Source organism: Rutidosis leptorrhynchoides, chromosome 6 (genome assembly GCF_046630445.1).
Source record: "Rutidosis leptorrhynchoides isolate AG116_Rl617_1_P2 chromosome 6, CSIRO_AGI_Rlap_v1, whole genome shotgun sequence".
In the NCBI taxonomy this organism is placed as follows: Eukaryota; Viridiplantae; Streptophyta; class Magnoliopsida; order Asterales; family Asteraceae; genus Rutidosis; species Rutidosis leptorrhynchoides.
In genome coordinates, this window is record NC_092338.1 from 127,461,108 (window position 1) to 127,473,133 (window position 12,026).

Here is a 12,026-nt window from a genome sequence, read left to right on the forward strand (position 1 = left end):
AATTTTGGGACGAAGGGAACTAAATAATTGGACGAAGGGAGTATTTCTAGGTTTATGATAATCATCCCAAAATATTATGTTGTAGGAGTCTCGATATTCTTACCATAGCTTTCTAAGTTCAAACTTCACTCGGAGTGGCGAGCGAAAAAGTCAGAAACGGGATCAACCGATTAAACCGCATACATGTGACTAAAAGTTAACCGCATATGATTTTGGTCATGCACATCAACCGCGATTCAATATGAACAGAAACTCAAGAATACAACTATTACGTTACATGTTCATTAATTAATGGGAAATATATTTCCCAGAAATGCACCATCATTATGTTTTACAGACATTAATCTTAAACACAAGCTTCAAAGCCATGGCCATTTGTATCTTCTACTTCATCAAACACTAACACACAAAGTTAAGAAATACATCCTAATAAGTTACACATGTCAACATCAAGATGCTGACCTAAAGTTGACTTGGCCGCCTTTTCCCTGCGTCTGTTCTCATCCGCTTAACAGGGTTCGCCCAACCAACTCCACTTCCGCTTCCACTACCACTCCCTTGCTTAGGAGATCGACTATTATTAGTCCATCCTTGTTGACTTTGACTCAATCTTGTTTGACCCGGACTCCTGATTTCACGACCAACACCAGTAGGCGATACCGAGCCTCCGGACCTGCTCCCACCTGACTTCACCAACGATTTTTCTCGGTCTTTTCGTTTCTTTTTGCAGATTACGAGCTCACCTGGGTGAGTCAACGGTTCCGATTCATCTTCCCGATTAGTAGACTCTCGGATACTGCTATTACTCCCCAACCGTGTTTCTCTATGGGCAGTCGGGGTGGGCCCACGAGACGGTGCCCTCGGAGTCGTATCAACCTCGAGTATCTGTTTCTGTCGCTTGGGTTGACTGGGTTTACCAACGAAAAGTGGTGCACCTCTAGGAGACGAGACTGTCGCAGATGCTGATGAAGCTATGGAGCCCGAGAAAGTGAGCGCACTTCTGGCTTCTCGGAAATCGGTAACGGGAAATGCGATTTTTAATATATCGAAAAACAGATCATGCACTTTTCTTGCCTCGGATCTTACCTGTTTATCGATGTAAATACAGTTAAAATTTGAGAAAAAGCACAAAAATTGGGCCTCTAATATGGGTGGTTATATATCTACCATTTTTTTGATAAATCCACCATGAGTATGCATTAGCAGGTTGTAATGTACAACATGTGCAATGCACAGTTATGGTGGATATAAAAAAAAAAAGACCGTGGAATATCAATGCCCTAACAGTATGTCAATATACACCAAACAAAACAAAAATGTACCTCATGTGAAAATTCAAAATATTGCATTCCACCTTTTAACACAGCCTGTACATCAGCAATCAATTCTGGTACAGTATTGTACTCGAATCGTTCGACGCGAATCTCAACTTTGCGTAGATCAAGAAGATTCGTCCCGTGACTTTCGGTTCTCTTCCATAGATCAGTTAACAATGGAATAATTTGCTGGCCTTCTTTTTCGATTCTCCTTAGAATCTTCGTTAATACAGTTTTGCACTGCAAGCAAGAAATCACAAAAAATTGACCAAGCAAATAAGTTGTAATATAATAAACCAACATTCTTTATCTATTCTCATAGAGTAAACGAGTAAATGTTAAAAGACATGCATACCCTTCTCTGAACGGCCTCAGACATCTTGGCCCCGCCGATTGATGGTCCCGCAGCATTATCAGGAGTAGATGTAGAATTTGCTCTTGTTGGTCTCACGACAACATTAACGTTTGGCTTAAGCGAATTTTTCCGAGAAGGTGGATTTTTCTTGGTTTTGAGGCAAGGACTTGTTTGACCAGTCAACGGTTTGTGTTCTACGGGGTCACGTTCGGTTTTCACTTTCGGTTCGATTTTTACTTTCAGTTTACGGTCAGCTTGAAAGGGCGGGACCTGAGAAGTATCACCGTGAAGAAGAGTAGTAGGCTTCTCTTGCTTTGGTCGAAGACGAATACTACGTTTCCGCTTTATTTTAGGTTGCAAAACTTGTTCATCTTCACCCTCTTCATGATCATGGGTCCCACTACCCGATTGCTGATGTTCCATAAACGAATCTCCAGAAAACACAACTTCCCCTTCCTCTACATCATCATGCTAGTTGCCACAAACAAAATTATTAGATAGTATAAGTAATAAGTAATAATATATACATCAAGGTTGCAAAAATCGCTACGCGGTTAGAACCCACAGCAAAAATCGCTTCTCGGAAGTTGACTAAGTTTGACTTTGCCCGATTTTCTGAGGTTTGGCTAAGTTTTGACCGAGTTTGACCAATTTGACTGAGTACTTGTTGAGTACTCCCCGAGCTACCAAAACCGAGTACTCGTCGAATAATTCCGAGATTTGCAATGCTGATTAACATATTTTGTACATAGACCCGTATACGTTGATTTTACACTACTTTCCCTAGAAAACAAATGAACGTAATATACTCCATACTAAAGTACCATCGTTTCCTTTTACGTGCAATAGTGAATTATAAACAATAAGAACTTTATAAAATTTGATATTTAAACTAAACAATAAGAACTTACAAAATTTACTGAATTAACCCCAACTTCATCCACCCATTTTCCAGCAACTTATTATAAGCAAAAAAAAAAGTCACATACCTGTTTTCTCGAACGAGAACCGGGCCTACCCTCGAGTGCAGAGAGTGAACCGAATTTCTGAGAAGAAATTGACGGGGTTGCAACCGGAATCGGTTTTCGACTATCTGATGATGATCCCGAAGAGCCCGGTTCTTGAATCTTGACAGCATCGGGCCCACGGGGATATTCATATCGATTAGCAGAAACTGGAATATCATCTTCGGATTCACCTTTAACAGTTTGCGGTGTTTCAATAACATCAACGGTTTCATCATCTTCTCCTTCTTCAGATGTAGCTTCTGAAAACTCCTCGATATCGTCATCCAACTCAGCATAATTTGGAAATTTCTTATCTTTATACCTTCCCCTTCTTTTGTCAGTGGTTATAGTGTTTTCGAGGTTTTCGGCTATTATCATATCTTTTGGCGTTTTTTTAGATAAACGCGCAACAGTAGCGTTCACTTCACGGGTACCCGCACGTAGCCATTTAGGAACCTGGTCGTATGATGTCATCTCTTCGGCCCAATCGAATTCTTCATCCATTTGATCAAAAAGCTCAACTTCTTCTTCACTTCTAGCAATCATTCGGTTTACTTCTTGTAGTGACGGGACATCGTGAACCGTTTGTTGGTACCTATGGACCAGCAAAGATTTATATACATAAGAAAAATAAAAAATGAACCAACTAGATATCATTTAACATTGACAAAATTACATGAGGCGTCCCAGTAGTTTACCCCAAATTTCATGCGGGGTCCTTAATATTTTTTTGGGTGTGCGGGGTCCCCGTAATTCACACTTGATTCGCGAGGAGTCCCTGTGGTTTACAGATACAACTTAACGAGTGTAAAGTATGGGGACCCCACACGTTACTCAAAACGAGTGTAAAGTAAGAGGACCCCGCACGTAAAAAAAAGTTTAGGGACCCTGCATGAAATATGGGGCAAAGCACAGGGACGCCTCATGTAATTTTGTGTTTAACAATTGACCTGAAACCAACCCCATCAACATGTTTAGCAAATCAGGCTGTATTCGGGTTGGGTAATTTGGATCCAACCTGAATTGCCACCACTAATATCTAAAGTCAGAAGGAGACATTAGGATTACCTTTCTTCATCACGTAACAATGTTTCCAAAGTCGAACGCCTCTCTTCATGAGTCGTTCTCTGATCAAATCGCCCGGCATTAATAACTTCATCAGCCATATCAATCTTATATTGTTGAATGTTATTCCGTATCAGGCTCTCGATAGATCCTATATATCGATCCTTCCCGGCAAGATCATCGTCCGAATCAACCGTAACATCATTCCTGAAGTTATCCTCTCTTTCATGGCTAGAAATTTTATCAACCACAGCTTCCATGTAAATGACTTTAACCTCTCGTGTTTGCCCAATTCGGTGGGCCCGCGCAACCGCCTGTTCTTCATTTTTCGGATTTGGGTCAGGGTCGTAGATGATAACCGTGTCAGCTGTTTGTAGATTTAGACCTCGACCCGCTGCACGAATACTAAGCAAGAAGATAAAGCAATCGGTATCGGGACTATTGAAATCGACGATAGCCGATTCACGATCTTCTAAACTTGTTGTACCGTCGATTCTTCGGTATACAAGTCTTCTCCATTGTAGATATTCCTCTAAAATATCTAAAAGTTTCGTCATTGTACTGAAAAGGAGTACTCGATGGCCCGTGCTTTGAAGCTTTATCAAAATTCTATCAAGAATCCATAACTTCCCACATGATCGAACTAAGAAATCTTTAGATAAATCGTTGAAATATGGGTAGTTGAGCAATGGATGGTTGCAAGTTTTTCGAAGCTCCATGCATTTGTTATTTAACGGTTTATATGTTTTCGGTTGGTACATTGCACTCTTTTGAGCTTTACGTTTCTCGTCTTCCGGGTCAACTCGAATAGTACCAGTAGCTTTGATCCAATCATATACAGCACCCTGAATAGCCGACATTTTACACCGCAAAATGATCGAAATCTGCAATAACCCACCAATCAAATTTAATATAACGCATTGAGCTCATAAATGTGAAGTATTGAAACAAGTAAACGTTGAAGCAAAAAAGTAAGCGTACCTTTGGAGGAAGTGAACCTTCGACATCTTCAACACGACGTCTGAGCATGAAAGGCTCTAAGATCTGATGAAGTCGGTGTATGATGATAACTTTTTTCTCGGTTTCGAGCCAATCATCTTCACCATTATGTGCCGTTTCTTTTTGAAACGGCTTTGAAAACCAATCATGAAACGCTTTCTTGTTATCGAATACTTCTGGAAGTAGCAGGTTCAATAATGACCAAAGTTCTTTCAGATCATTCTGCAAAACACAAACACATAGCATTAACAGATTGTTGGTGGTACTAATGAAACAATTGAACTAAACGATATGCTAGAGTCTAACGTTGTATCAATTTTGGAATGAACTTTATGAAGCAAGTTTTTTAGGTCGTAATTATGTGTTGCGATTTTAATAAGCAGAGTCATAACGGGATGAAGAAGATGAACACTCTATACTCAATGAGCACAAAAGAAAAACACTAATAACACATGCGCTATTCTACCATTTGACCTTATGAGAATGACAATGGTCGAACAAATTCGACATATAATTGTTCTATAACTGACCAGAAGACCTTATGATTCAATATTAATATTGGAACACTCATCTAAAGCAATTTTCAACACGATATTTCTGGCTAAAGCAATTATAATATAAAACAACAACAAATCCTCATATAACCTAAAGTAACTCTGTCTATTTTGGTCATTAATACAAATGGAACAATTTCAGTTGTAATTTATTGATGATGGATGAAATGGGTACAAACAGACAAAAAGAGTCATCCGAAACAAAAAGCAGAATAATTTGAAAATCATTAAAGTATATACTTAAGTTTTTTAAATCTCCTAATAGCTCGATTCAATAAAATTGTATCATCGTTTTAATAGAAGTGTTTGTGGGTCGACAGAGCTAATTTTGACCCTCCCTAAAACTTATCTATCTATCTACACTTCTTAATTAAACATAAATAAGAAGAAACTGCTTTAAAAGACTATTACAGACCTGCAAGGGGGTCCCAGTAAGAAGAAGACGTCTTTGGCAGCGGTATTTGTCAAGATCACGAGCTAAAACCGATTCTCTGTCCTTCATTCTTTGTGCTTCATCGATGATAATATACTTCCAATCGACTCTCGAGAGTTTTGAACGATCAAACATAATGAACTCATAGGTTGTAACGAGCACGTTAAATTTCAATGCACAAACCTCCTGATAATTACAAATTATCAATGACCAAAAAATCTTAAAAGCAAATTAGAAGCAAGTGTTGATGAGTTAATATTTACCTGAGAAAACAATTTTGCCCGTTGGTCCTTGTTACCGACATAGTAAATGCAGGATACATTAGGCAACCAATTATGTAGCTCACTCTGTTGAAATGTAATTTAGAAAGCGGATTAAAAAATAGTATAAAATATAAAACATTCATCAAAATGAAATATAACTTAACAAACCTTCCAATTCACCAAAACAGCATTGGGAACAATGATAAGATGTGGACCATAATTGCTTTTGAACTCCATTAGATAAGCAATTAATGCCATGACCTGTAGATAAGCAATTTAAACTAATTGTTTTTACTTGTTTGACTAATTTGAGAATAGAGAAAAAACATAAATCAACCCATTCATAATTGAATGGATAAACATTTCCACCTAAAGTGTTAACCCATTTCACTCATTTTTATCCCCGCATAAGGCCCAAAAGAGAAGATACAAGGAGTAAATTGAACATGGTAAAAAGTACGAACTGTTTTTCGACAAAATTCTACCTGTACAGTTTTACCGAGACCCATTTCATCGGCCAATATTCCATTCAACTTATTGTTGTATAACGAAAGCATCCATTGTAACCCAACCTAAAAGGTTGATTAATCGATTACGAAATCAAACACATGCAAGTGCAATATAATTAACATTTAACATGATTTACGTGGAATCCAAGTATCAAATCGATATAAAAAGAGGTCGTTTGGTGCATAATAAAAATGACATACAAATCTTGCTTTACCTTTAAAATAATAGATAATGGATAATAAAAAATAACATACAAGTTGATAATCCCGCAAAGTTCCGCATCTTAACATTGAAGGTTGCCTTATGACCTTTTCATTCACAGCATGTGCAAGAGTATAGTACCTGTTAACAACCATGAAATAGAGAGTAAGAAGAATTTTGATTACATCTATATTGTGTTAGTTATAAGGTATGTTTGGCAAAACTAGCTAGTAGCTAGTAGCTTTTAGCTTGTAGCTGATAGCTTTTAGCCGGTAGCTTTTAGCTTTTAGCTTTTTAAATATATTTTGGTGTTTGGCAGAGGAGCTGAATTTGTTAAATAATGAATTTGTTAAATAAAGAGTAAAATGACAAAAAGCTAGAAGTTAAAAGCTAACCGCTACTTCTAGTAGCTTTTAGCTTTTTCCATCTGTCTAAAAGCTTTAAGCTCGTTTAACCAAACGGAGCTTTTTATTAAATAGGAGCTTTTTCATAAAAGCTAAAAGCTCCTAAAAACTCCCGCCAAAACATAGCCATAGTGAAATGTAGATAGGTCTCATTTTAACATTGCGTATCTAAAAAAACTACCAACAAGATTTTGATACGAACCACGTGCTCTAATAAGAGTAGTAAAAAGATAGATAATCGACTATCGAGAGTTTGATAAGCTCTCTTAGGGTTTACTTTCGAGACGTAAACCAACTCTCCAAGATATCAAAACCATTTAATTATTATTCAATAAAATAAAATAAAATAAAGTTACAATGATAAAGCCCTATATATAGAAGTGATGATAAACTTACTTGCTAACCGATGAGCTATCTTGGGGTGCATTCATTTCAGAGAACCGATTTCTTATCATAACTTCTTCTCCAGCACAAGAGGCTGCCGCTCTCACTTCTTCTTCCGATAGACCCTTTACCAACATATATAACAACACATAAAACAACAGATGTACATCTAATCCCATAGAAATTAAAAAAAATAATAATAAATAATAATACATTTAACAACAAATGTACATTTAAACTTGCTAACAAATCAATTGCGATTATTCGGATAAAAAAATAAGATTTTGAGTTTTCAAAATTTTTTAGGGGCAAAGTAAGCACAATTTATGAGAAGAATGTAACAATACAAATGAACACAACACTTTGCAAGTACAAGCAATTTTATAGTAGAAGCACCAAGTAAAACGATGCATTTTGCATTTAACCTCAAAAGCTTGTCTAAAATCACCCAGTCTTACAAACTACAGTTTCTTTAGAAATTTGTAATTAAAAAATTCAACACTCACAATCCAAAGACAAATGTGTGTGTGTGTGTGTGTTAGGTATACATACCTGAGCTCTTGCAGCAAAAGATGCAGCATTTGCAGCCTCCGCAACTTCCTGTTGGTTCTTTGCAGCAGTAATTTTACTTCCAAGTTTATGAAGATAATCTTCGGTCTGCGACAAAAACGACGATAAAACCTCGTATCTTTCAGCCGCCTCACCAGGCACACTCGTTTGTTGCTCTAACAAAATCTCTCTATATCTCTCCACATCATTATTTTTCAAAGCCTCCATTCTTTTATAAGAACTATCATCATCTTTTTTCTTCGAAAATTCCCGCAACATCTTCTCATGGTATTTAGCAACACCTCTATTCCTTTGAGTCCGTGCATCCCGTATTGCCCAATGAGATTCTAGAAGCTTCTTACGCCACTGGAATATAACTTTCAGTTGCTTTTCCCGAATTACCCTTCGTGCAGCCTGTACTTTCCTATTGAGATCCATTCGTTGCCGTTCACATAACCGGATAAATTTCCGATAAGGTCTATCGGGCATTGCCATTATGTCTTGTTGTTGTTGGTCAACTTCTTCCCGAACACGTTTTTGTAAATCCTGAAGTTTTAACTTTTTTTCTTCGATTTGTAGTCGGAGAACAAGATCGGGTTTTATTCGTCTTCTTTCCAAATTAACAGCTAGTAAACCGTTAATCTTGTTGATATTTTCGTTCCTTCTTTTGTTAACTACTTCAACGCCCTCCTGAGCAATGATATCTTTCAAATCGTATGCAAGAGTAAGATTGTTATTGTTGTTGAGCATCATGCTTGACCCGAACGCATCATGTTTGCGGGTAAAAAACGGAAAGTCAAACAATGGTCCGTGGTACTTTTTGGGAGCAGAATCTTTCGGTTGCGGCGGATTTGCCGCTTGCAAAGGACTTTTACCTTGAACATTTTCAGAGACCACAACAGGTTCCGAAATGACCGATTTACCCTTATCAATTGGACCGTCACTTACATGTTGACTTTTCTGAATCCCATGTTCAACTTCTTGTTCTTGTTTAGCAGGAACAACGGTTGGAACTTCCTTCTGCGTCGATGTTGTACCTTGTGCATTGACTGTCGCCGAGATATCCTCGTGATCTTCTCTTTTTACGCTGTTCATTCCCCCCGTAAAGGTAGCACCTTTAAGATCCTTGTCATTGGATTCTAACTGTCTTGTATGGCTGTCAGGTTGACTTTGACTTTGACTTTTAGCATTCACTGTTCCAGCAGGAGCACTTGACTGATGAGTTTGTGCTTCTAGGGGTGGCGGGGCAATAGCTTGGAGTAGTTCATTTGGTAGAGTTTTCTCCCCTTTCTGTCATCAAACAAACTTAATAAGGCCAAAACAAGAAAGTAAAAAATACTCCTTATCCGTATAACCAAAATGATAATGCAATTGTAGTCATATTGAACACTACAACTACATAAACAAAAATTGAGCAAAAACTGTAATGAGTCAACCACACCCAGCCCGTGACAAAATAATTCATTGTGACCCAAACATCTTTGAAGTCATTACCCGATTGCTCCCATTTCAAAACTTCCAAAGAATACTACCCTTTGACGTCTGATTACACTACAATGACAATTTTCAAAAAGCACATATACAAGTATACCAAGTAGGTAGACGTCCCCTATATTCACAAGAATGAGCAATTTTTGACAAGAAGCTTAAAGTGCTATTATTTATTCGAGATTTGATGTGTATAAATTCGTTGATTCGTACAAGTTGGTATTTTTTTCTAGCATTTACTGATTTTCTTAAGAGCAATATTTCAAAAGTGATTAAGAAATTATATAATCACCACAAACCTTTATACGTCTAAATGCTAGTATCTGTGCTTTAAGAACATGCTGTTGCTGTTTCGTAAAATTTGGATTTCCTTTCCCTGTTCCTGCGTTGTTAGACGGAGCTACAGGATGCTGAGTGTTCCGATTCATTTGTTGCCTAACAACCTGCATTTGCATCGTCTCTGAACCCTGGTTCATGTTTGAATGCATAGGATGCATGTTTGACTGCCTAGGATGAAGCTGTTGACTTTGACCTGGTTCATGTTTCACTAAAGGGTTCGGTGTTGACCCAAGTGGAGGCATGGTCTGGTGTGTTTTAGTGGGGCCCGACATATCACTTGACGAGTTCCCTCTCGGAGAACTCTCGTTCTTAATGTTGTTTTCATTTGCCTTTTGCATTCTAGACTGCATGAGTGGTATTAATTGTTGAACCAAATTCGCATTTTGTGGAAGCGATAAATCGATGTTACGCTCAAGAGCCAACGCTTGCATTGCTTGTAGTTGAGCCGCCATTGTCATGTTTTGAGAAGCTTGTGGGGCCGACATAGGCCTAATGTTACTATTACCCTGCATTAACTGTCCAAGCGCCATTGACATAGCAAACTGTTTTTGATTTTGACTTTGACTTTGATCAGAAACTGCCGGATGCCCTTCTTCAGACTTAATCTTTGACATCGAGGAAGGGCCCACAGCTCCCATTCGCATTTGATGTTGAGATTGCATTCCTAGAGTTGACTTTTGTTGGTTTTGAAAAGCGTATTGAGCGTAAGCTTGCTGAGCAGGGTTCATCATGTGTTGATCAAAACCCTGATTCCGATTTTGCCCCTGCATTTGAATAGAAGTGGGACCCGAAGTTACACCTCCTCCCAAGACTCCTTGAAGATTTCCAGACTGATAGGAAGCTAAAATGGCGTCTCTCCCTTCGGGGTTTCGAAGTAACTGTTGATGCAACTGTAAAATCAACATCCCACAATATTGAAAATTCAGATAAATATAAATATTATAAATAATTAAATATATAATATTATCAGTAATTAATAAACTCACTTATCAGATGCTGACCTATAATTGCTTAGAAAACAAACATCATCATACACCCCCTAAGAGTACTTAAAACCTTAATTCAACTTGTTGCAAGCCAAAATAAATGCCCAAACATTTATTGACACCAAAAATTAGTAAAAATTACAAAATTGGGACACAGAATTAATGACAGCATACAGGCTAAAATATAATATTCGGCTCATAATTACAAATTCAGCTAAACAATTTCAAAATTAAACTGAATTAACTATAAATTGAGTAACTAGCATAAAAAGCCCTAACCTGTCTCTGCTGTTGCTGCTGCTGGTGTTGCTGCTGCTGCTGTTGGTGTTGCTGCTGTTGCATTGGATCAAAACCCAATTGTGGAGTTGAAACCGGGGAGGATGAAGACGACGGAGATGCGGTGGAAGACGGTGGTCCGGCCACCATGTTCCGCCCATGCCCACCACCGGATTGCATGCAGAAAAGATATAAAGTTTTTTTCTTTTATAATAATTTAAATTCCAAAATTAATAGCCCTCCAAAATTTCAACCGATCTCCATTTTCTCTATCTACCCACTACTCAAAATTTAATTTTTTATTTGCCCAAATAATGAAAAAAGCGATTTTGAAGGGAGCAGCAAAATGGGGGGTTGCTTATCAAATCAAATAGAGTGTGGGACCAGTTGTTGCCATGGATCTTGAAGGTAAAATACCCCCGAAGTTATCGTTAAAATCATCCGTCTTTTGAACGCTGATTGATTGATTGATTGTGTTTCTCTCTCACATACAAGTGTGTGCGTGTGTGTGCCTGGGTGGAATGCGATTCACATACCTAATTTTTGTGCTATTTCATCAGTACAAAGAAGCCCTGGAACCGTTTTACCAATTTTTGTAAACGAGTTGGGTTTGGGTTAACCCGATTGGATGTGAACGCTCAAGCGATGTGATGCAAAGTTGTGGGACCACTCCCTATCTACAGTACTTAACTATCAAAACTACTTAACTTCCTTTTTACAAATTAGGCCACATCTTAAAAAAAAAAAAAATAACAAAAAACAAAAAAAAAAAAAAAAACTTTAATATTCTTTAGCTCAATATATTCTCTTTCACCAAATAATACCCACAACTATATCAATCAATATAGTAAAATATAATATGTAAAATATATATATATATATATATATATATATATA

The 12,026-nt window shown here is 37.6% G+C and overlaps 1 protein-coding gene across 3 annotated transcripts; it reads right to left on the reverse strand.

The window, feature by feature from the left end:
- Window positions 1-222: 222 nt before the first annotated feature.
- On the reverse strand, window positions 223-11,672 carry LOC139852330 (ATP-dependent helicase BRM-like). 3 transcript variants are annotated; one of them, XM_071841603.1, is made up of 15 exons: window positions 11,133-11,672; window positions 9,828-10,745; window positions 8,044-9,330; window positions 7,504-7,616; window positions 6,757-6,844; window positions 6,478-6,564; window positions 6,161-6,253; window positions 5,993-6,076; window positions 5,712-5,915; window positions 4,725-4,964; window positions 3,747-4,627; window positions 2,661-3,273; window positions 1,672-2,142; window positions 1,323-1,556; window positions 223-1,086 (listed from the first exon to the last, which is right to left on the reverse strand). In XM_071841603.1, exons 1-15 carry the CDS (start codon window positions 11,307-11,309, stop codon window positions 463-465), a joined length of 6,114 nt encoding a protein of 2,037 aa, XP_071697704.1. In that variant the 5' UTR covers window positions 11,310-11,672; the 3' UTR covers window positions 223-462. The 3 variants fall into 3 exon arrangements, with proteins under 3 accessions (XP_071697704.1, XP_071697703.1, XP_071697707.1); XM_071841602.1 differs by having other exon boundaries at window positions 9,828-10,757; XM_071841606.1 differs by lacking the exon at window positions 6,478-6,564 and having other exon boundaries at window positions 9,828-10,757.
- Window positions 11,673-12,026: the final 354 nt, after the last annotated feature.

What these genes read in the sequence shown, in the direction of transcription:
- LOC139852330 (XM_071841602.1), bottom strand. Translation starts at nt 11,309, where the DNA reads ATGCAATCCGGTGGTGGGCATGGGCGGAACATGGTGGCCGGACCACCG. An exon ending in TAGCATTTAGACGTATAAAG is followed by an intron (nt 9,331 to 9,827) that starts GTTTGTGGTGAT and finishes GTTTGATGACAG; the next exon opens with AAAGGGGAGAAAACTCTACC. An exon ending in GGGCAAAATTGTTTTCTCAG is followed by an intron (nt 5,916 to 5,992) that starts GTAAATATTAAC and finishes TGTAATTATCAG; the next exon opens with GAGGTTTGTGCATTGAAATT.